Genomic DNA, 26756 nt, shown 5'->3' with positions numbered 1-26756 from the left:
CTTTCCAATGAAACATCCTCCAGAATTGTGAGTAAGAAGTTAGTTTAACTGAAAATAAAATGTTTGTTTTATCTTCCATTGATAATGATACTTGAAACCTTTTAGTTAGGTATTGCCAGTAAGCATCTTTAGGAGCTGTCTTATAGAATTCCAAAAATCCAGTTTATAATTTTTGGTACAGTTTTGAAGGATGAGTTATGTATTATTCTACACAGATCTTTAGTGTATGCTGTGAGACTCTGAAGAACCAACCAGGCATTAGGGAATAGGCCATAGGCTGACAATATACTTTGTGTGTTCAAAGCTTGTTGGTTTTCAATACATTGCAACCAACAAAATAGGTTATTATTTTCCCATAAACCAAAAATATCTATATGTGTTTTATCAGAGAAATCCCTTGTAATAGTAAATGGTATTAAAAATCTATGCCACAGTTTTATATCTAAATTTGTGTTAGTGAATTTTCTAAACACATCAAAAATATTGTTTATTAGTGTTAGTTTAGTTAATTTTGTTGTACTATACTGTAAATTTAAACTTAAATAGTGCCATATATTGTTATCTTTGTCAGTTACCAAAGCATTCTTTGATAGATAATTTTCATTCATTAGTATAATGGAGTGTAACTGTTTCCAATTGGAAGAGTATCTAGGATTTATCCAATTCATCACTATTTTAATTATAGATGCCGCTATATAAATTTCAATCTCTGGGAATTTTAACCCCCCCTTGTTCCCATTTTCTGATATGATGAGAATATCCCACTCTTTCTTTTGGGTTACCATAGGAATTTCATCAGAGTTGAAGTGATTTCTTTAAGGATTTTCTTTCTGGTGGAAGTATAAGGGCTTGTGCTATATATAATATTTTAGGTAACAAAACCATTTTTATCAGTTGTAACCTATCATCAAATGTTATAAACAAATTATTCCATTTGCTTATTAATGTCTTGATTAAGTCTATGGCTTTAGCATAGTTAAGCTGTAAGGTTTCCTCTATATTCTTGCCTAGGTCTAGTCCTAAATTGTCTGGAGTTGAAACTTGGTTTCCAGTAATATGATTAACTGGAACCTGTATGTTCTTTTTTTATTTAACAATAAATATTTTGATTTAGATTTGTTGAAGGAGAGTCCTGAGATTTTTAGGAAATTTGTTGTTACTATATCCACTTCACCTAACACTTCCTTAAAGTTGGGTAAGGTAAGTAAGACACCATCAGCAAACATCATTATTTTAGAAATATATTGGTCATATATATTTATACCTCTTATCTTTGGGTTATTACATGGGCAGTGGTTAGCATTGCCACCTCACAGCAAGAGGTTCTCCGGTTCGATCCTCAGCTGGGGTGCCTTCTGTGCAGAGTCTGCATGTCCTCCCTGTGTTTGTGTGGGTTTCCTCCGGGTGCTCTGGTTTCCTCCCACATTCCAAAGACATGCTGCAGGTGGATTGGACACTTTAAATTGGCCCTAGGTGTGAGTGAGTGCGTGTGTGTGCCTTCTGTGGAAGGCTGGACAATGAGCTGGCAACTCGACACCGTAAAACTCCACTGCCAATCATGAGCGGACAAGGTGATCCGCTGTGGTGACCCCTAACCGGGAAAAGCCGAAAGAAGAAGAAGATCTTTGGGTTATTACATATTAAAATGGCAAGTATTTCTATGGCCAGAGCAAATAGGATAGGGGACATGGGACATCCTTGTCTAGTATCTCTAGTGATTTGGATTGTTTTGGAAGTAAAGGGACTTAATTTGACATATGCTAGATTATTTTCATAGATTTTCTTTATTATTGTTATAAAAAAGTGGGGAAATCAAATAACTGTAAGACTTCAAATAAATAACCCAAATTTAAGGAGTCAAAGGCCTTTTGAATGTCTAGACCTGTTATCAATGCTTCATGGTTTCCTCTATTCATAGGTTCAAAGGTTCATAGGTAGGTACTGGGCTATCTGCCCGAAGGCATATATTAGCCCAGCCACATTGTGCGGTATTCACCACCCCTTTGGTTAGTTCCCTAGGCCCTTGATCTAGAAGCTAGTACCCTTGGCCCCTATCTAGTAGAGCTGTTGGTATGATCCCTGGTGTGAACTTTCTGTTACCCATCCACTCGTCAAGGTTCCTCTTGAAGAGTGATAGTGAGGGGCTCTGTCTTTTGTAGATTGGGACCTTGTTCTATAGCAAGGGAAGTCTTTGCGAAGGGAATCTATCCCTCCAGCATGTTCTATTCATTGTTGTGCTGAGGTTTATATCCCTAGAGCGTGTAGCTTGAGTAGATTTGGTTTTGCTAAGATGGAGCATGGTCAACAGTTCTGGGTTGGACATGGCTCTGTATGTTAGACAGAGATCGCCTCTGAGAAGGCGGTATGCAACAGAGAAAAGCCTTAGTTTTTTCAATCGTGCTGCATAGGGCAACTATTTGAGGCCAGTAATCCTCTTAGTGAGGTACCTCTGTAGTCTCTCCAGCTGCTGGAGATGCCTGGCCAGGTACATTCCAATTGATGCATTGTACTCAATAATGGATCTGATGAGGGAAGAGTAGAGGGGCACCACTACATCCTTAGATCTTGATGCGAACCCTTTTATGATCAGATGGGTCACATAGAAGGATTTTCTAACCACCTTGGCAACATGGTTATCAAAGGAAAGCTGACTATCTACTTGGATCCCTAGATCCCTTATTACTTCTTCAGATTTCAGGGGGCTACCACCTATGTGGTAGTTTGTGGGTACTCTGTTTTTTCCAAAGGGGATTACTATGCATTTTTTAGCATTTAGCTTGAGACCATGGCTTTGACACCATGCATCAGTCTCACTAAGGCCCTTCTGGAGGATATCCATGTCGGCTGGAGACTCTGTTATAGCACCCATTTTGCAGTCATCCACAAACTTGGTCTGCCACAGCCCTTCAGTGCTTGCCTGTACTTCTGAGAAGTATATGCCAAATAGGAGGGGCCCCAGGACAGAGCCCTGAGGCACACTGCTCGTTATTGGTCTGGATTCGGACATAGATCCCGCTACTCTTACTTTGTGGGATCTGTCTGAGAGCCAGTTTGCAATCCATCTTGTGACGTAAGGGTTTATGCCCAGGTTGGTGAGTTTATCAATAATACCCGAATGGGGAATGGTGTCAAATGCTTTAGCAAGGTCAAGGTAAGCCGTGTGTACCTCCTTTCCCTTATCTATAGCCTGAGTAACTGTCTCAAAGAAGTCCACCAGGTTCAGGAGACATGATCTGCCCTTGACAAAGCCAAACTGTGTGGGGTCAAGTGTTTGGAGGTTCCCAATCTCTCCATTTATGAGTTCCATAATGATTCGCTCCATTGCCTTACAGATCAGACTGGTCAGGCTTATTGGTCGGTAGTTCCCAGGATCGGTTGTGGGCCCACTCTTCTGCAGCGGAACCACCATTGCTGTGTGGCATTCTATGGGCACATATCCTGTCGAGAGGCTGAGACTGAACAGGGTGTTCAGATGCGGGGTTAATTCATTTTGGAGCTCGCGTATGACACAGCCTGGGACACCATCTGGTCCCATGGAGGCAATGTTTTTAGCTTTAGACAGAGCCTTATTAACCAACATATCAGTAATAATTGGAGTTACACAATCCCCTGGAATAGTAATAGGCCCTGCAGGTGGGGGGGGGGGGGGGAATTGCACTGAACCTGTCAGCCAAGATGTTGGCAATGTCAGTGGGGTCAGTGTATTTTGTTCCTTTTTGTACTAGCTCAGAACAGACCTGAGCATTGCCATTTAGGTTTTTGAAGTAGCCATAGAAGGCCTTATGGTTATCCTTGGCATCCTTGTCAACTTTCTTTTCAAAATTGGCTTTAGTTGACTTGATGAGGGCCCTCAATTTCTTACTAATGCTGATCAGGGATGATTTTTCTACTTGAGATTTGGCCTTTTTTTGTATAAGTCTCCTCCTTTTTATTGTATAGTTTGCTTATGGGGGGTCCACCAGACTGGTTTCTTCTTGCTTGAGGAAGGATTCTTGGTTTTATTTGGGGTAGCATGGTCCATGCAATCCTGAAGATGTATATAAAGTGCCTTGGTATAGGATTCTGCATCCTGGATATCATTATCCTTCTGCAGGGGGATAGTGAAGCTTTCCACTTCTGACGCAAGTAGTTTGAAGTTTGCTTTGGAAAGGTTTTTTACAATGGTTTCTTTGACTGGGGGAGGTGGAGGGGTGAGGATGTCCAGGATTATCAGTTTGTGGTCTGATCTGACCAGAGAGGGAGTGATAATGGGTGTGGTACAATGGGCACCCATATTTGTGATGACTAAATCCAATATGTTGTCCCCTCTAGTGGGAGAACATACCAGTTGTTCAAGGGCATTTGAATTTAAAAATTCTATGAACCGCTGGGCATAGGAGTTAGAACTTTGGTAGTTTGACCAGTCTATACCAGGGTAGTTGAAATCACCCAAAATTATGGTGTTGGGTAGGACCTTTATATTTTCCAATGCCTCAAGGAATGCTGAGTGAGCATCTTGGGACATGGTGGGCGATCTATAACACGCTACGACTTGAAATGTGGTTTTGCCTGCTGATGGTTGCGCATGGATGATCTCTGGGGCATCATGCTGTGCCACTAACCTGGAGATGCGGGTATCCTTGATGAATATGGATACACCTCCACCCTTTGTACTGAGCTCCAGTAACTGAGGCTGGAAGGTATGATATGAATTGTAACCTGGTAGTGCTAGGGTGCTCTCTGGACCCTTGAACCAGGTTTCCGTCACTGCACAAATATCGATTTTCTCCATACTGAGGAGTGCCTCGAGTGCATGCATTTTGAGGATGAGACTTCTGGCATTGAGTAGCATTACCCTTAGTTTTTGGTTACCTGTACTGGTTACGGTGGTTGGTTTGTCCTTTGAGCCTTGCCTAAAAAAGGCACTATAGGGACGGCAAGAGCCTTGGCCAGTATTCGAAAGCCTAGGGGTGACAGGTGCAAACCATCTCTGGTGAAACAGCGAGGCTTGTCTATCATGTTATCCCAGGCAGACAGACACTGGATCCCCTTAGAATGACACCAGAAGCTTAGCAAATTGTTCAAATTGATCATTTTGTCTTTGTATTGTGGTATCATTCTAGGTGAAGGTAGTATGCTACTCAAGGTCAGGGTCTTACCAGTTTGGGCTACATGATCAGAGAGCTCCTCAATGTCTCTTTTCATGTAGTCCAGGGAGGTATGTCATAGATTATTCGCACCAACATGTACAATGACAGTATCATACTTGTACTTGTTCTGGAGTGACCTAAGTGCCTGTGTTATGTGGCGGATCCTAGCACCCGACAGGCAGCTGACAGTAACCTTCTCCTTGTTCAGCCTGGTGAGTGGAACATCTGTGTGCCTTACTATAGAGTCTCCTATTACTAGCGTGTTGGGTATGGTGTTTTGCCTTAGGGGCTGTCGTGAGGCACACTGCTGAGGTGAATTATGTGTTTTCAGGCTTGTGTTTGGAGGTGCAGGTTGCTTGCTTGTCTGCTTTGGAGGGCCCTGTTTCTTTTTCAGACTGGTACCTAGTGTCTCTGAATATGTTTTTGTGTATTTATGTGTATGTTTTGCCGGTGCTTGTTTTGTAGATCCATGTGTGACTGGTGATGTGATGCTAGTGTGTCTCTTCTCCTCTTGACTGTCTGTTACAGTCATGGGTTGAGAGCACTTAGCCTCCAGTCTGGCTGTGTATTTGCATCTCTCACAAGTGTTTGTGTCTAGAGATAAGAGGAGAGGGTTGTCTGTATACATGAGGCAGTTGTGACATTGCCTGAGGATGCCCAATTCCACCAGATGAACTAGAGAGTACACCTGAAGTTGACCTCTGGACATGCTTGGAAAAGTAAATTTCACATGTCTTGTGGACAATCGAGGGTCTTATGCTGTATTATAATAGTGCTGTCTAGGAGATTTGGAAAATAACAGTGCTGTCTAGAAGATTTGGACAAGTGCTGATTTGGGTTATGCAAGTGCTGCAATAAGAGCAGTTGATCTGAAGCACTTGAGTTGAGGCTTGCCTAGTTCTAAGGGAAATTTTGCAGTGCAGACTTTGTGGAGCAAGGAATAGTATACCCCAGCTAACCGGCACTGCCCAACGCTGCTCTGAGCGCAAGACCGTGGAAAAAGTGAGTTGCAGGGTTTTAAGAGAGAGAGATCAAGGAGTTTGGAATTGACCCAAAATGGCCAATAAAAATACAGTTTCTAGGCAGTAACCACTCCTACAGGGACAGGCAGGCTGCTCAGTGTTAACCACTGCCACTGGTGAACACAGAGACTTCCCTTTAGCCCAAGTAAGCACTGGCCTCCAAGAAACTTACAAACAGTTCAGAACAGCAACTCTGTAACTGAACTTTGTTTTTAAATTATAGAAAGTGGGAAAATAGCAATATTTTTTTGTTTTTTTGTTTTTGTTTAAGGATAGCAGAGACACACAAGTAGCAAACTCGTCAGAACAGTGCAATAAATGACCCCAACACGTGTGTGCTAGGTCAGAGGCAGGTAAAATGCAATTTTAAGAAAAAACGATTTTAAATTAAGTGCAACACAAAAGATGCAATAAACAGGCTCTAGGTATGTTCTAAATACTGTTTCTAACACAGATATCAACTTTTGCAAGCAAGTAAATGCTGAAAAGTAGGCGGCAATGAGGTAATCTATCACGGTTAATACTCTTTTATCACTGTTAATACTCTTTTAATATTATCCTGTGTATGTCTGTTATGTATGAAACCAGTTTGGTCTTGATTAATTATTTTAGATATGGGTATTTTCAATCTATTGACCATAATTGACATAAATAGTTTATAATCATTATTCAACAAAGAAATTGGTCTATATGAGTTGCAATGATTAGGGTCCTTATTCTCTTTTAATATAGGGGAAATTAGAAAATATCTCCAAGAAGGAGGAATATTCGCTAATGTTTGAACTTCAAGAAAGGTTTTATATAGGACAGAGATTACAGAAGAAAAGAACAATCTATAAATTTCGATAATTAAGCCATTTATTCCAGATGTTTTATTAGACGTACTTCCTTTAATCCCATTTGTAATTTCCTTTTGAGAAAGAGGTTTTGTAGATCTAATTTAAGTTCCTCAGGAATTCTTGTTATAGGTTCATAGGTAGATACTAGGCCATCGGCCCAAGGGCCTACGTAAGCCTAGCCAACAAGGTTCCCTGGCTTACACCACCCAAGAAAGTTATTTTCCTGTGCCACTGTCGAGCAGAGACACAGAAGTGATCCCCGGGGTATATTTCCTATTTCCCATCCACTCATCAAGATTTTTCTTGAAGAGTGCTAATGAAGAACTTTGCTTGACATAGATGGGTAGCCTGTTCCAGAGTATGGGAAGTCTCTGGGACAGGAATCTATCCCTCCAGTAAGTCATGTTTATTGTGGTGACCAGGTTTAGGTCCCTAGAGCATGTAGCTCAGAGGGATTGGGATTTCTTTAGGTGTAGCATGTCCAACAGCTCTGGGTTTGACATAGCTTTATATGTTAGGCAGAGATCACCTCTGAGTAGGCGATATGCTATGGAGTAAAGCTGGAGTTTTTTGAGGCAGTCAGTGGAGGGCATTTGTTTGAGGCCAGTAATCCTCTTTGTGAGGTACTTTTGTGGCCTTTCCAGCTGCTGCAGATGTCTTGTGAGGTACATTCCAAAAGGGGCGTTGTACTCTATAGTGGGTCTAATGAGTATCGAGTATAGGGGAACAATGACCTCTTTTTTCCTGGATGAGAACTCTTTTATGATGAGGTGTGCCACGTAGAAGGAATTCCTGACTACTGTGACGATGTGACTAACAAAGGAGAGACTACTGTTCACCTGAGCCCCAAGGTCTCTTATCACGCATTCTTTGTTAAGTAGATTGCTGCCTATGTGGTAGTTCATGGGTACAGAGTTTTTACCAAAGGGGATGACACTGCACTTTTTGGCATTGAGCTTGAGGCCATGGCTCTGACACCAGGCATCTGTCTCAGCGAGGCCCTTCTGTAGGATGTCCACATCATTTGGGGACTTGACTATGGCTCCTAGTTTGTAGTCATCTGCGAACTTCATTAGCCAGAGGCCTTCTGTGTTAACCTGCACTTCAGAGAAGTAGATACCAAACAGGAGAGGTCCCAGGACAGAACCCTGTGGTACTCCACTTGTCACTGCTTTGAGGTCAGATTTGGAGTCTGCAACTTTTACAGTGTGGGTTCTGTCACTAAGCCAGTTGGCAACCCATCTTCTGATGTAGGGATTTATACCTAGTTTAGTGAGTTTAGCTTGTTATTTTGTTATGAGTTATGTTGGGAACAGTATTCTCTAACTTCTCACATTCGTTTGTACTTATTTTATCTTTATGATACTCTGCATAATGATAATTAAAAGCCTCCAGAATGTCCCCTATGTCCGAGACTTTTTTCCTTTTCCCTTCATGAAAGATACTATCAATGTTATTAATTTTTGATTGTATCTTAACTTTCACAGATAGGTTATGAGCATGCCTAGGAGAAGTAGCATAAGAATTTAATTTCAGTTTTTCCATAGCTAAATTAGTTTTATGGGATAATATTTCATTGTATTTATTTGCATCTTCTATTTTCTTATTATTATCTGTAGCAATTACGTTTTTATTAGATTTAAGATGTAATATTTGATTTTGGAGTTGCTGTAACTCTAAGTCCCATTCTTTAATTTTATTTTTGTACCAGCTAATGGTTTTACCATATAGATAGGCCTTAAGAGAATCCCAAACCATAACTGTGTTTGCTTCAGGTTTATAATTATTGTATAAGAAAAGCTGAAGTTCAGAAGTTATCCAAGATTTAAAGTCTTTAATTTTTGTGATATATGAAGGAATCCTTGAAGTAATAACTAATCGATTGAATTCCAAGTGTATTGTTAACAGCAGGGAATTATGATCTGAAAAGGGACAAGGTTGTATTGAAAAATTCAAGATTTTATAATAAAAATCTTGTGAGATATAAATTGTATCTATTCTAGTTTGGGTACCATGTCTATAGTTCTGATGTGAGAATAGTAAAGAATTTGGTCCCAAAGCATTAAAGGTATCTTTTAATTTGAACATTTATGTCCATTTTTTTAACTGTTTGGCTGAGGACAACAGTCTAGGAGATTTCCTATTAATAGTTTCTGTACTATCTGTGATACAATTGAAATCACTCCTAGTATACTATTACTTTATAGAAGTAGTAATAAAGTCTAAGTGCTTCTTAGCTAGTCCAACCCCCATACCTGGGAACCAGTATAAATTAGACAGGATCCAAATTCTATTGTTAAACTTAAGTATAACTAAGGCCATGAGTCCATCATTATCTACATGTTTGTAAATGATTTGGGGATTTAAGAAAGTCTTTTTCCATAGAATTGTTACTCCTCTGGTCTTATTTTTATAAGAAGATTGAGCAAGTAGTGTGCATTCCTTAGGGTCCCACATAAATGTGTCATTTAATTTAAAGTGTGTCTCTCGCAGAAAAACTACTTGAGCCTTGTTTAGTTTAAGATACCTTAGTAGGTTGGCTCTTATATGGGTTGTTTAAGCCATTAGTATTTAAGGATATAAAAGTTAAATCCATACCAGAATTCTTTAAAGATAACAAATAATAAAGGAACTTATATTAATAGAATCCTGTATACATAATACTCTTCCTGAATAGACAATAGAATACCAATTGTTGTATTTCTACTTATCTCAATCCAAATAACTTTCCCCATGAAAGATAAAAGTAAAACAATTGTGTCAGGTATTTCAAAACTAGAAAAACAGTTAAATAACAAAAAATGAGCACAATTCACTCTGATATAAACTTTAATACACCTATACATGGAGTGAGATACATTCCTAGTCTAGCAAACAAAACTAAATCTGCTAGACTACCTATCCCAACCATCAACCTTTGTTGGTTCGAGCCCATGAAAACAAAGTCAAAAATGGAGAATATATTATAAGTTAAGAGAAAAATAGTAGTGATAAACAACTAATCAGATATTAATTCCAGTTAGGTTTTAGAGATGAGTTACATACACCATGGTAGATATGTACAGTTATCTCTATCTTAAATTTGTCTTTTAGGCACATGCTACATTTATTAATGTTAGTGATGCAGTTTATAGTCATTTCTGACATATTAAGTAACAGCATTACAGATTTAAAGCCCAGTCCCTGACACCTGTGTATAAAAACATGTATGTTTAATTTGGTGGTTAAATATTATATGCCCCCCCCCCCAAAAAAAAGAAAGAAAACACTGCTTATGCATTGAGTTTTGTAAGAAAATTGAATGAAACCTGTTTTCGTCATTACAAATTCGAAAAAGGACTACATTAACTCAAAATGAGATCCTGATAAAAACAAATTGTTCTGATTGTGTCACAAAACCCATCTACCAACATAAAAAAACACAATTTTTCTCTCATTAGGGAATAAACTATTCTAAGGAAAACAGAATAAATGTAACTAAAAAGATTGTTTATGTATATGAAACCTTCTGCTCCAGAGCACACATACATCCATGTTTTTTATGTATAGAGTGATTTCACTATTGTGACTTCTCCTTCTTTCAGTCTTTAGCATGCCACCTTTCCATAGGATTACCACTCAAAAATATACTTACCCCTCTACCTGCTATGACCCATGTTAGCCTTGCACCTAGAAAATGACATCCATCTTCTATGTTAGTAGTGATTTCATTTTGAATAATTTTCTATAAGCAGCACCTGCAACCATAAAGTTTTCTGAAGTATTATAAATCTGGACTAATATAAAAACATATATCAGGTTCAACAGATCCTTGTGTAGTGTTTCTTAGAGGACGCATATATAAAAGGAAACACAAATAAATAATTCAACTCACCTTTTATTTGCAGGCTTACAGTGACAGTAAAGCAAAATTTCAACTGCAAATGCCAACAAATCCTTGTAGTCAAAAGCTTAATGAAATAGAACGTCCTTTATTAACCTCAGTAAGCGCTTTCACCCAAAACGGCTTCTTCAGACTGTACAGGTTCATCAAAACACAGTCCTTATATATCTTAACCAATTAATCAATTAAATAATTAATTAACCAACTTCAGGGTGTAGTTCACTAAACGAATACTGCTTCTTACTTAAAACAATACATACATAGAGTACACTATATAAAAAATGTTTAAAAACATTGATAAAAACTTTAATAAAAACTTGAAATAGGATTCAATATTTGAGGGCTCTCCCTATTTTCCTTCTTCTTAAAAAAGGTTGCAGGCTGACCTTATCATTCAGACCAGGCGGATGGTCGGCCCTACATCTAATAATCCACCTAGTCTCTAATTCTAATGTATAGGATTCCAGGTCCCCTCCCCTTAAACTACTATTGACAGTCTGTAAAACAAAAAAACTAAAACTATGTGTAATACCCTTCACCTTTTGATGTTTCGTTAGGGCATTGCGTTCATCACCTATCCTCACTTGATAGTTGTGCTCCCTTATCCTCTCCCTGAACTGTCTATTGATTTTGCCAATGTAGAACGCTGTGCAGGAGCAACACTGGGCAAGATATATCACATTCTGTGTTCAACAAGTAGTTCCTGTAAGAAAAGTAAAAATCTTTCCAGAAACTGGTTGTTTAAACGTTGTGTCAATATTAATATAATTACATTGGTTACAACTATAGCAGGGAACCGTATTGGTGGAATAGGTTGAATGCTCATTCCCAAATCTATGACATAAAATTCGTTTTAAATTATTTTTATTTTTATAACTAAACCTGGGTCTCTCACCAACTAGAGTACTAATTTCATTTTCCACTCCTAATACATACCAATGTTTCTCTATAATCTCTTTAACATTATATACATCACTAGTATAAAACAATGGCAGACTAATAGGGGCACCCCTCTGTTTTGCTTACTGAGGTCAATAAAGGACGTTCTATTTCATTAAGTTTTTGACTACAAGGATTTGTTGGCATTTGCAGTTGTAATTTTGCTTTACTGTCACTGTAAGCCTGTGCGTTCCTGTTTATGGTAGACTGGCTTATATTCTTTGATTCAACTACAGGAACGTTGCTCTTCTGGTGGAACGCTATTGTGATTTGGATCACCTTTTATTTGAATGACTAAGCCTAGCCTGGTTAAATGGCACCAAGGATGGAATTCTGACTATGACCCAGGTGACCAAGGTTCAGCTAGCAGCCCTGTTACTGGAGAACATCGACATCTGTGCAGTGACAGAGACCTGGTTCAAAGCTCCAGAGAGCACCCCTGCGTTTCCAGGCTATAATTCATACCATACCTTTTGGCCACCTAACCGGAACGAAGCACTAAAGGTGGAGGTGTGTCCATATTCATTAAGGATATCCACACCTCCAGGCTAGTTGCACAGCATAATGCATCCGAGATTATCCAAGTGCAACTAACTCTGGGGGGGAGTGATAGGGCATGGCCTGCTCATCTTTCTTGGAGGAGAGAGATGTGTGCACTCTGGGACACTTTGGGGGATGTGATTTCACTAGTGGTGACTGGGGTAACTACCACTCATGCTTCATGAGAAAGGGTGGGGTTGCCTGAGAGAATATGCCCCTTGTCGAACCAAGGGGACACCCTTCACTGGAGCCTATTAAACATGCCCTCATTGGTACACTGATGGGGGAGGATAGAGCAGCATACAAAAACACTGAACCACCCCAATGGCTGTCTGAATGATGGCCACTCCCAGTCAGTCCTCAACCTGGTGATAGGGAAAGAATGTACTGATTGTCTCCAAAAAGGCTGATTGTCAACAGATAGGTGGGGCAAAAGAGAAAAAAATATTTGAGTGATTACTCTCAAGTACTATGAACATAAAGGTGAGAGAAATATAAAGTATACATGTATAACTGATAAAGTATACATGTATAACTGATAAAGTATACATGTATAACTGATAAAGTATACATGTATAACTGATAAAATATACATGTATAACTGATAAAGTATACATGTATAACTGATAAAATATGCATGTATAACTGATAAAGTATACATGTATAACTGATAAAATATGCATGTATAACTAATAAAGTATACATGTATAACTGATAAAGTATACATGTATAACTGATAAAGTATACATGTATAACTGATAAAGTATACATGTATAACAGATAAAGTATACATGTATAACTGATAAAGTATACATGTATAACTGATAAAATATGCATGCTAAATGTGAACTTGTACACAATGGCAATAGTTTCTTAAGTGTCAGTACGTTCAGGTAAACATACAGGTTGGCGTAGGTGACAAATCCAAACTATCAAACTAAATCTTGTGCTTATAAAAATCATGAAAGTCTGGCAAGTGTCATCCAGAATACCAGCATAAAGAAATGAAATAAGAGCAAATACATTGTCTTCAATGATAAACAAAAGAAGTAAAAGAAAAATGCATTAAAATAAGCCAGCAATTGACCTGAAGTCCGCAACTCCAAATGTAAGCTCTCCGCCTTGTTCAAAGGCAGACCAAAATGCTGACTTCTTTCTTGTACTTGCCACTTAGTGCTCAGCAGTCATACGAGTAACATTATCAGACATTGACTTTTCTACTGGTATCAGCAGTCCCTAGTACCAGACAGTCTCACAGACAGTAGCAAATACCTTAATGGGCTCAAGATGTTACAGTCCATGCATCTAATCTGACAGTAGAATGGCTCACTCTGTCACAGTAATGGAATACTAAAAGAATTTGGAACTTCAAATCCACTCTCCCTGGCCTCGATCACTATATCTCACAATTAAGCCATGACTTCCTTTCCGTTACAGCCTCCAACTCGACACTGCTAACGTAATCCTTCCTACACACAGCATTACAAATGTGATGTCAAATTAAAAGACACTTGCTCTTAGAAAAATAGTAGCCAACGGTGACACATAAGGGCAACAAAGTGTTAGGATACTAAAACAAAACAGTCACCTTAGACCAAGTCAAATCACATCAAAAAAGCAGTACAACCTGCTACTGCAGATCGTTAGTCTGAGAAGTAAACGAAATAGGTCAGAATGTCAAAGCAAATTCTAGGACATCATTCATTCATTGGTAGTTTCCATCTGGCTCAAATGCAGAAAATGTACATAACAAGAGGCAGCACTCAGCTCAGTTTAAAAGCATCTTGGGAAATTAATGAAAATGAAAGAATATAACCAGAATGAAGGCAGCATACTGTGTAAATTAAATGAGCAGCCTCATGGTCATCATTTTAAATTGAACTTAATGCATGTTTCTTGCAGCTGTATCAGTAACATACCTCTCACTCTCTTAGTGCAAGAAATCTGGACAAAGCTTAAAATAATGGGGAGCAAAAGCCAAAAAATAGGGAGAGATTTTGAATGTTACTCTTAGAAACTTGGGAAATTGTTAGCATAACAAGATTTGTGTTAGCATGCATTTTCTGAAGGATATGAAGTCTTAAACTCAAATATATGTTATTATTTAATGACCTCAGCCCTCAGTGATTTTCCAGAAAACCATAGATTTTTATTACCAAAAATATAAGACAAAAGTCTTGATATTATGCAAACATTTGGATAGTTAAGAGGTATGATCCGCAAGCATCTTAAGAAGCTTATAAGTTGCAGCATGAGAGATAAGATATGAAGTACTTACACTGAAGAGGGATGGGGGAGAGAGAAAAAGCATGCCTAAAATATTTCTCACATGTTTTTGTACACATTTTATGAAATGCAGTGGTGTATTTGCATGTTAATGCCCTCTTTGCCATATAACCACAAGATCAAATTATTTTTTAGGCATCAAATAACACACTACCTTTCATTGATTGTAAAGACACAAGCACTCTTTACGTTCTTTGCTGTCAGCTATATCCTCAAACAATGCCATACTCAGCATAATATATTTCTATATTCTGGGTGAGGAACTATTTTACATATAAATAATGTTTTTCATTCAATAATTTTCTAGTACCCGCTTTATCCAATTCATAGTCACAGGGGAGCCAAAACTTGTCAAGTCACTTAAAACAAATAATTAGAAAATAAAAAGCAATGCAGCACCTAAAACACTTAGCTTAGTTTAAATGTGCTAACATCCTCCAGGGTGGATTGTTTGGGCAGTACAACATATTCCAGAGTCGGTGAAGTCCTCTACCTATAGTATCAGTGTGGTCCAGCATATTGTACTACTGTGTAATGTGTTGGAGTTTTTATTTTTTTTACTCAAACTGGGAATAAAGAAGAATTATGTATGAGGAAAGTTATAAAGGTGTTAGAAAGAAAGTGTAATAAGCAGCTTTGTATTCACACATTGTCCTAATGTGGATTGAATACTTTCTCACCAGTAGATATTTCAAAATTCAATCTGTACCTGTGGCTAAAGGCATTCCCCAGTGCTCAGCTTTATCCCAGCTACTATCTTCTGTTTTATAAATAATCTACCAGCAGGCTTACCACCACTCAAACCATAGTATAGAATGACAATGTAGTTCTGTACAGGACCCAGTCATCCTTCTCCACCATTATAGAAGAACTAGAAGACTCCTCCCAAGTCTCTGATTGGCTTAACTGTAACAGAATCATCCTGAATATCCCGCCAAAAAAGCAACAAATGTATGATTTTTGGAACAAGACAAAGGCTCTCATTCATTCCACAAAACTGGATAATTTTGGGAACTCATTAAAACTCCCCCTTTAAATAAAAAGGAGTCTGGCTAGACCAAACATTTACCTTTCAGTTCCAGTTCCATATCAACATAACAAAATCAAAGATTAACTAACTTCTGTTTTGGTAAACAAAAAAAAAATGCCCCAGAAGGAAGAATGGCCATTGGCAAAGGCATCCTGCTAGCCCAGCTTGAATATGGGCTACCAGTCATTACTAACACCTCAAAGAGAACTATACCATTCTTTCAAATCACTAACAATATGTGCAGATTCATAACCCAAGCCCCCTACCAAAGAGAACATCAGTGCACATTATTGAGGGAAATAAAATGGGTACCAGTACTCAAGACTCCTTACCATAGTTTGTTAGCAAAGTGACCAAAAGAATACTAAGCTACAAGTAAAGATCCCAGTTCCTTTATACTCCTGTTTTATTGACTCCCAAGAAACACACTTCGCATTAGGGATTACAGCTTTTCTGCCATGGCCCTTTGTATTCAGGATTCCCTACCATCAAATCTCAGATTTATATTCTTAATTCAATATTTCAGTACACATTTCAACAAATTTAAGTTAAAGAGACTACCTGTAAATGCTTTCACCAAAGCAGCATCACATGATCATCATGTTTTGACAGACAACTAACTCTCCTCATAAATGTGAACCATTTTAGCACGACTGAGAAATAATCCTTTTTCTGTCTCTATTTCTCTTTCCGTTCTCACCATCCCCTTACATGTACCACCCATTGTACCCGTACTCTTTCCTTTTATTTCTACTCCCATAACAACTAATGTACATACATAGTATGTATATCTTGTTTAGTGTCCCGCGGTGGTGGTGCTGCGGTAGCGTTGTCACCTCACAGTAAGACGCTGTCCGGTTTGATTTTCAGCTAGAGCATCTTCTGCGTGGAGACATGCGTGAATGGGCGTACCTTCGTTCAAGGTTGTGCGTCAGGCCTGGCAAGCCGGTATGTAAAAATCAACTGCCAATCATTAGCGGACCGGAGTTCTGCTGTGGAGACCCCTAACCAGGAAAAGCCGAAAGACACAAACAAACTGTAATACTCAAATCTTCTGGCAGTTACATTTTTGCATAGGCCAATAAGAAGCTGGCTACAGTATAATAATCTCATATATATATATATATATATATATATATATATATAAATCTGTAAATATGACATAACTCCTAAATATAGTGATCTTTGCATATGTTTTCATCTTTGTTATATATGTATTTTATTTTATTTTTACGCCTCTACCATCTTTCCCAGGCTGAATCTGAAAGCAATCCGTTTGGAACAGTGTTTTAACCCAGTTAACAAAATAAAATAAATAAATAATTGCTTATGTTTAATGTTAACATTCTGTGCATTACTTGCATTTCTTTGCAGTATGGCACAAATGAACTGATTTTGCTTATATAATTCTAGGATATGGCTTATAACAAAATAATCAGACAGAGTAAGCATCTTAAGGAACATCATGGCCTTGTGGGTTTAATTTACACATAATTTAGAATTTCATTCTGCAGAATATCATTATCTTGCTCCTGTTTGGATTAAAGTATCACAATTAAGCATTTATGATAAATATCTGAATTTGCTGGACATCCCTACAACAGATTAACAAAAGTTCTAGGACACAATGGACCATGCTGTCTATTTCTAGTTAATTTGCCTTCACAATGTGCAGTCTGGAATTGAAAATGGAATTATACCTTCATCGCTGTAAAACATCCTGAAGGAATCAGTATGATGGTGACCAAAGAACTGCCCTGCTATCACAGTATGATGCTTCTGAATAATCTCAATATATCTTTTATTGAACGTTTCTCGAAACCATGGCTTCTCTCTTTTCTTCTCAAAAAATCCTGGTGGAACATGGCCCACTAAGTAAACCTGAAAAAATAGATAGCCATCATTACCTATATGCATTTTTTGTGGTCTGCTGCTTAAGTTTTGAGGTATAACAACTCTTTTTGTCTCAGATGAGCAGAAGATAGTTTGTTAGTAGTTATACCCCAAAATGTACATTTTAGGACACTATATTACAGAAATTGGTTAGGGGATACAGCAGCTGTATTTTCTGAGCAAGTCACCATTTCAGATATTAACAGAGAACTAGTCTGTCAATCTTTGATATTTTCTTGGCAAAATCTGGGTGACAATCCATGGCAGTTTTTGCAATAGTACGGGATATCTAAAATTCAAGTTGGAATACCAGATGTGAAATCCTGTTTGTTATAATTTTTCAATTTTCTGTAAAACATTTGGAAACAACAAAGCACATCTTTCATGGCAAGAAGTGCTGCAATAAATCTAACTCCTTACTTCTTTTTTTAATTACATTATAAGCCTTTTAGCATCTGACAGCAAATATTTCAGGTTTAGTGTAAGCCAAAACATGTTATGAACATTTTCATTCATTTAACTTTGAAGAAAATGATGGTTGCCTTAGTTTTTACTTAGAAGTAATACTGAAATCTCAAAAGAGTAACAAAAACTGACAAAATTCCACTTTGAGTATATTTGTATGTAAAACACCTTGGTTTGAAATTTGTAAGATGTACAGGACGCAAGTCTGTGAAGCATTTTATCAAGATTGTACAAATGGTTTGCAGTTCATGAACAGCTAAAAATGATACCGTGAGGCATAATTATAGTGCTTATACCACATAAACCAGGCTGACCCAGAGCAATACAGTTAATTATGGGGATTTCTGAAACAGTATGTTGCTGTCATGCACTTACCTCAGATGACAAATAGGCAGTTAATGGCATATAAATAATATTGTACTGATCAAAACTGGAAGGTGAAGTGTAAAGCACAAGGTGAGCTTTGGCACTGTAGCACAGCAATAAAATGTCCAGGTGGGCAGCACCACGTATAGAGACTCCATGCCAGGCAGAACTTTGCCTAATTGAGCTGGAATTCCTAGGCTGGTAAACGACTTGCTGTATACATTGGTTGTGCAATTGTGATCCCCATATAATACCATTCCTGTACAAACTGAGCTGTTGTGCATGAATTAAGAATGTGCATATGTATGCTTGTTCCTGGCTGATCTATGTTAGTCTGGACGTTTAAGCTCTATGAAAAGACATGAAATCTTTCTCTAGTATTTTTATTTTTATTCTGTTTGATGCTCAGGATCTCTAAGGGTAAAAACACAATGATTAGGTAATGATGCTATGCATATGTGTATATGGAAGTTTTTCAGTAAAAATACCGATAGACTGTGTGTCCCAAACAGATACGAACCTAGCAATGGGGAACATTCAGCCTTCTCCAAGGATGATGCCGCAATAGCAAAAGGTAGTTGGCATCAATAACTGGCTTAGGTTTTGGTGTCATTCAAAGAAGGGTCCAATATTTGTCAGCCTGGGAAGATATGATCAGCAGACCATGTTGTTTCACCAAGGATGGCCTGCATCTGTCCCCTCTGGGGTTTCAATTGCTGCCAAAGACATTGTCTACCCCATAGTACCTTTATAGTCAATGCCAACCTGATAAACCTGAACCTATCAACATAATGAAGCAAGTAAACTAAAATATGAAGGTGTTACTGATCAATGCTAGGAGCCTAAACAAAAAACTTCACTCCCTACAAGCCCTTCTCACCCTGAAGGACATAGATATTTGTGTAGTGACTGAGACATGGTCTAAAATAGTGGAGAGGAGAGCCTGTGCAGGGCTGTAACACCTTATACACATTTAAACCAGCTACTGTGTGGGGGGAGGGAGGTGAAGGTATCTTAGTTTTAATCCAGAAGAGACTAACATCAAGGCTGGTAAAGCAGCATAATGCACTAGAGCTTCTTCATGTCCAAATAGTCATCAGAAAGGTCCTGTACCATATATTAACTAGCTATAGAACTCCATTTATGACACAGGAAAGCCACTATGCCTATCTATATGAACTGGAATCACTCAGTGTTAAACCAAAAAACATTTTCTTAGGAGATCTAAACCATCCAAATATAAACTGGGAAACTTACACTACCACTAGTGCACAAGCACAGACATTCCTGGACTTTGTTAAGACAAATGCCCTGTAACAATAAGTCAGAGTACCCACTAAGGGGGACAACAGCTTGGATCTTGTCCTTACCAATATGGGCATAGCCGGCCTTAGGCATAGGCCAACTAGGCGGCCGCCTTGGGCGCCGCTCTAGCAGGGGTGCTTTTGCAGTATTTATTTAATGTAGGTAGACCAGGATGGGGGCACCGGATGGTGTGGTGGGGGGTGCCATGGAGCCCTTTTGCCTAGGGCACCAGTTGACTTAAGGCCGCTCCTGAATATGGGAACATCTTGCACCATTCCTTGTGTGTTTTCATCACTTGTTAGGTCTGACCATAAAGTATGTCCTTTAAAATAAAACTGATACCAGAGACCCCTTCTACCTAAAGTACCTTTAGAAATTTCTCTTAACACAAACTACCTAGTCCTAAGTCATATATTGGCAAGCTTCAAATCTGCATCAAATCCAGTTAACTCCATGAAGAAACGTATACCACCACACTATACCAGCATGTAAACAGCTGCATAGATGCAGCTGTACCTTGTAGAAACTAGTGCAGGGCAAACCCCAGAAGCAAACCCCCTTGGTGGATCCATAATATCAACACGATTTACAATAAAAGGAAGAGAATTTTGACCAAAGGTAAGAAGATTAATTCCAAGAATGATAACGCCCTTGTCAATGAAATAAACATGCAAATGAGGAACTTAATAAAATCCACCAAAGCCAAATTTGAGGCTAAAATAGCCACCAAAGCAAAAGACAATCACAAAGCCTTTTTAGTTATGTTTGTAACATCAGAAGCACAATGCAGCAATGCTGTCAGCTGATAGTAAACAATGTTACTTACACTGAGGCTGAAGATACAGCAAACCTACTGGCTGATAAATTCATTTCAGACTTTACCGCTCTCTCCCCTCCTTCTATCCCACAAGATATACATGAAATTAACTTACCTCCAGCTATCACGTAAGACCAAGTCCTAAAAGTGCTAGCAAAAGCTAAAAATAATGCATTAGTGGTTCCTAATAATATCCATGGATACATCTTAACTAGCATGAAGCATAGTTTAGCCACCCCTTAGCAATACTGTTTAACCTGAGCCTCCATAGAGGTTTTGTATCAAGCCAATGGAGAACAGTAACCATCATTGCCTTGTATAAGGGAGGATCTTCCACAGATCCAGACAATTACAGACCCATAATTCTGACCAGCCTCATATGCAAAGCCATGGAAAGACTTAGTATGGGGCTAATCAGTAAGAAAATAGGGAACCTCTAAACACTGGACCCATTTCAGTTTGGATTCTTCAAGGGCAGATTATGTTTACTCAACCTGGTGGACTTTTTTGAAAATGTCATAAAAGAATGAATAAAGGTAAAACAATACACACTGCATACCTTTATCTGGCCAAGGGTTTTGATGCAGTCCCCCACTCAGGCATAGTATAAAAGCTAAATAAAAAGGGAATAAATCCCTACATTACCCACTGGATTGCCAAATGGCTCACAGGTAGGAAGCAGGAGATCAAAATAGGGGAATTTACCACAAAGAGACTAGTCACCAGTGGAGTCCCTCAGTAATTTGCTGCTGGGACCTCTCGTGTTTGGCTTCTACTCCTCTGATGTAAAAGCCAATAGCAAAGGGCCCTGGCTGTTTAAGTTTATAGATGACTCAACCTGGGAACAGTCACTAAATCCCCAAATGACCTAGCCGTCATGCAGGAATGTTTGCAGCAAACAAATAACTTGTGCCAGAATCATGGACTGAAACTAAATGCCAAAAAATGCATTATTGTATTCTCTGGGAAGTCATCTACACCAGGTAGCTACCTACTACCACATTGACAATATGACCCTAAGAGTTGACCCAGTTGTTTGGGATTTGAGAACCTATGTGAACAGTCACCTAACTTTTGATCAACATGTGTACACTGTCATAAAAAAATCATATTTTGCAATGCTTATAAACAAAGGGGTGTGTCTAGATATAGAGATCCCATTGTACCCCTTTACTTAACTCGTATTAGGACAGTCATTGAGTATAATCCCCCTTTGCCATACATCTGTCCAGACAAATGCAACAGCTGGAACACCCACAGAGATACAGGGCTTAAACAACATGTCCTGCATGGACCAATACAAAGTCTTGTCACTGTGTTCTGTATCCTACAGACTGCAAAGAGGTGACATTTGAATGGCATACAAGGCATCTTGTGACCCAGTACTGATGGATTTACTGCACATTAGTAAATCAAATGGCATCAGAAGTACTCAGTCTAGGGATTCAAATGGTAGATCAGAGTGTGTGCATTCCAGTCAGTGGGCACATGTATATAAGTACTGAGTATGTCCAAGCAAGAGTGCCATTTTGAGTGAGCAGCCAGAGTGAAAGCATGTATGTGTGTAGCAGTCAGTCAGTCAGTTAGTTAGTTCATTTAAGTTTAATGTTCCTTTCATCCATCCTGATGTGTTTGTGTGTAATAAACTACTTAAATGAACATCCGAGCCTCTTCGTCTTATTCAGCTACACAAGACAAGTGACATAAACCTCTTCTGCACCATCAACAGAACAGTTTGGAGGGACAGATACAACTCACAGAGGATACCAGTGCTCCAGAGCAGTCTTCCCATCCATGTAAAACAAAGCTCATCCCTGTTCAGTATTCATACACAACTTGGATCTGTGGATGGGTAATATCATATTTTCTCCAGGTCTGCCCCCTGTACTACTGATGGACAGAGGCAGCTCTGAAATGCTTTACCCCACATGAGTCTCCTAAAATTATCTATGGTATGATCCCATCATTTATTGTCATTAGGAATAATATACAGTTATTGACCATGTGATGGGTAAGGCCAATCTAACATCAAAAGAGGAAGTTAATTCAAGCACCAAAAGGGAAAGTGGCTAGGCTGAACATGGTTTTCAAAGGCAGCTAACGTAATACTTAGCTATGAACCTAAAAAACAAATGAATAGAAGGAGGTCAAAAGAGCAAAAAGGGCACGTGAAGTGAAATGTCATACGGCATGAATATGAAAAGCGGCTGCATGAGTAACGTTTGAATGACAGACTCAAGCCATCTTATGTGGTTCTGGTATCAGAAAGAGGCAAATTAGCAATCATATTTAGGAAGCATTTTATATCTAATGAATTTTATACACAATTTATTTTAAGGCACTATCAGAATTGTTAAACTCAACCTCACTATTTAACAGTTAAACTATGATGAATGGAGCAAAGTATTTGTTGTATCCAAATGATGTACTAAAATGCAATTTACTGCCATCTAAAAGTTGTTCAGTATAATGAAGACTCATGCAGCATGTCTGTGCTTACTCAGGACTTGAGTAATGAGAGGTAAAGTAATAATTTTCCTAATAAGAAATTATTTGTCAGCCGTAACAGAGGGAGACTGGTATTTCATCAAGAACCATTTCGCTTACACTTGGAAAAAAACATCCAAATTTAGTCAACCCTCCTGTAGTCCCACATGATGGCTGTACTGATTTCGGCATCATAAAACTTTGGGGGGGGGTGAATGTTTCCTCACCCACAACATTACAAGAACGAATAAAAGCAAAAAACAAGTATTCCAAAATTAGAAAACACCACACTGGCCACAGAAAAGTATGGTTAGCGCTTTCGTTTATAAATTAAATAAACTTCATCAAACAAACATACAGAGGAAATGACTCTTTAAATACAAAATCAAAATGACATCACATCCTGTCATTAAATATACAAATTTAAAATATTTAAACTATATAAATTTTTAAAAATACTAATATTCCATACATAACAAATATTAAAAATATTATCCTAATGCGTTAAAGACTTTAGCTTCAATAGACTCATAATGGAAACGGTGTCATTTAGGCCAGGAGACACCGAAGCATTCAATTTCAATTGCCAAAATAATTCTTTCTCCTCCAACAATAAAGAAATGCCCCCCCCTTTTATTATCCATAATTTTTTCAATAACTAAAAATTGGAATTCATGGTCAGGGAAAGCCGAAACATGTCTTGCAAGAGCATTAGTTTGATTACATTTAGCTATAGCATAGACATGTTCGTAAATTCTATTCTTGATAGCCCTATCAGTTTTTCCTATATAATATGAGGGGCAATTATGGCATAAAGCCAAATAAACAACTCTTTTAGTGTTACTGTTGAATTTGTCAGTAAGATAAAATCTTTTCCCATTGACTTCAAAGTGCTTCGTCACTAATATATATTTGCACATTCTACAGGTTCCACATTTTCCCATTCCATTATGTGGGTTGTAATTCTCTTTTTGTTTAAGTTCTAAAATGGTTTTCAGATTTCTCCCTTTCTTATAGACAATATTAGGAGATGAACCTAAACATTCTCTTAGAAAAGCATCATCAGAAAGGAATGACCAATTTTTGGAAATAATGCTTCTGATGGAAAGAGCATCTTTTGAAAAGGTTGTTATAAAATTAGTTCCAACAAGGTCCTTGCCATGATCAATATTGGCCATATGAACCATTGTTGTTGACTCACCAGAAATATTATTCATCTCGACTTCATTTAATTCTCCATTAGATGTCTCATCTAATATATTCACCATATATTTCAAAATATATGAAAAAATTCCTTGCTCTCTCTTAAATGTGACTTCTCTAATTAGTTCATTGATTAGTGAGAGTGGATAACCTCTACTTTGGAACATTTCACTAAGAATTTGGCATTCATCTAAATAATCTGCTTCCAAAGTAGACATTCTCGATGCTCTGACCAACTGTCCCTTCACTACTCCACGTTTTTGATGCAAAGGATGGCAGCTCGAGAAATCTAAAAATGAATTAGAATATGTAGATTTCCGAAATATTCTGTATGTAAATATATTCAATTCATAATTTTTAGATAACAAAACATCTAAATAACTGATAGAATTTTCTTGAAACTAAAAAGTGAATTCAAGAAAATTAGTGGAACCATTCATTTCAAAAACGAGAGATTCTGCTGAATTTTTATCTCCTTTCCACAAAATGAAAATATCGTCTAGGTAACGGGTGTACCAGACCATTTTCTCCCTGAATAAAGGGAATTTAAATAGAATATTCTTTTCCCATGCTGCCATAACTGTATTAGCAAAGCTGCCCCCCACATGGGGAGCCCATTGCTATTCCAGTTTTCTGCAAAAAATATCTTTCATTAAACATGAAATAATTATTAGCTAGAACTAGTTCAAGTAAATAAATCAGAACATCAATATCACTACCTGGCATTCCTTCATCAAGAAGTAAGTCCCTGACCCACTCACATCCAATATCTTGTGGGATGCATGTATAAAGGTCTCGGACGTCTATTGTTAGGAAATTAGATTCACAATTAAAGGGGACCAAGTTAACAGCTTCCAGGAATGCCCAACATTGCCTAGTCTTACCATTACCAGTAATTTTATACAGAGTTGCAGGGTTGTGGGGAATACCTTCCAACAGGGGGGGAGGGCGATCATTTTGAATTTCTTGTCTTAGTCAACGTTTTATGTTTTTCGGCTTTGTTTTTTCAAAGCTTACCTTTCTGAATTTATTATGTTCATTTAGTTACTATGAATTATATACCAGAAATGATATCTATATGAAGATCATACATGTTTAAATGAATTATGTTTTTTTCATAAAGTAAGCATTTATTTATCAGCAGGTTTGTACATAAGTTTGTTATGGTAAATAAAACAGTGATTATCTTTGTTATATAAAACAGCAGACTGTTAAGTGTGTGAGTTCTTTTATTGCTACTGTGAAACACTGGTCCACTTTTGCTAAAAGAGTAGAATTTTATTCTGAAGGCAACAGCAGAAAAGCTGACAGAAAGGTTACTTTATGCAGTAGACACTAAAATATATGAGTTGTTAGTTAATATTTTGACAACAAAGAAGCCTAAAACAAAACTGTTTGAAAAGATTACAACAATTCTGTATAATCATTAAGCCCCAAAACTATCATTAATTGCAGTGCTTCACAGACTAAAGGGATACACTTCAAAAATATGAAGTACAAAGACATTGCATTAAAAACATCTATCCAAAAAGACTGAAACACAAAATACTGAAACAAAACTCCCAGAACTCATGTTTTTTGCAGGTGTGTTAATTATACATACCAATCAAGCAGTGAAGTTAGGCATACCTATAGAAACAGTGACAACAAATGACATGGGAATGCAGCAGGTTGAGGAAAGCATGCTTTCATCATGGCAAAACATTACATTATGACAGAATTTTTGGGATTTGATGGTGTAAAGAAAATATGTCAGAACATGTTAATTAAATGTGCAGAAAACCATCCAGAGAGCACAAATTGTAGCAAAATCTTCACATTGTAGTAGAGTGAAATGATTCACCCGGGTGGACTCATGATGAATGTGTACAGCAGGAGATATAGTGTTGACTGAATATACATATATATATATATATATATATATATATATATATATATATATATATATATATATTGTAACTAACAAGGCTATATGAGCATATCAGACACCCAGAGACAGCAAAGGTTAAACTGAAATGAAACTGCAAATTTGGGCTTATTATTTCCATTGGTGGCTGGGATCTGAGACATACCATTTCCAAACTGTACACATAACACTGAAGCATTTGAGGATGTTATTAAGGATATATATACTGATGGTAACTAACTCGTAAAAGTACAAGAAAGGTGACAGTGACATAACAGCCATACATAAATACTGGAATTATAAGTGTGCAGATGAGCAGGATTCCCCACTGCCTAGCAAGTAATAGTTAACAAGTAATGGCTACTGTGTGGGCCAGTATTTCAGTAACAGATTGCATGGAACAGCACAAGATAGCAGCTATGCACTGCATGAGTCAGAGACAAAATGGAGTCACTAATGAAGTTATATTTTTCATTATTGCATGGTTACTATAAGTCCTTTGTGAAAGTCTTCATGGTTCCACAAGATGGGTCTGAGAGGAAATGGACCAACAAGTTGACTGAATCATTTGGGTGGCCAAATGTATAACATTACATGCTATACTTTATGGAACTTGTCACTCAGCTGCATAGATTTCCAGGCCTGC

At 37.8% G+C, this 26756-nt stretch overlaps 1 protein-coding gene across 1 annotated transcript in view; it reads right to left on the bottom strand.

Moving 5' to 3' along the window:
* The window catches only part of SMPDL3B (sphingomyelin phosphodiesterase acid like 3B), a 459824-nt gene that overhangs the window by 143455 nt on the left and 289613 nt on the right, over positions 1-26756 (bottom strand). Inside the window, exon 6 of the mRNA XM_044060102.1 lies at positions 17369-17549. Within this exon, the coding sequence (XP_043916037.1) occupies positions 17369-17549 (181 nt within the window). The remainder of the gene's footprint in view (positions 1-17368; positions 17550-26756) is intronic.

The sequence above is a fragment of the Protopterus annectens genome, chromosome 1.part2 (assembly GCF_019279795.1).
Source record: "Protopterus annectens isolate FY-2018-M chromosome 1.part2, PAN1.0, whole genome shotgun sequence".
NCBI lineage: Eukaryota > Metazoa > Chordata > Ceratodontiformes > Protopteridae > Protopterus > Protopterus annectens.
Note: the sequence above shows the minus strand (reverse complement) of the source record. Positions and strands in the feature narration are given on the sequence as shown.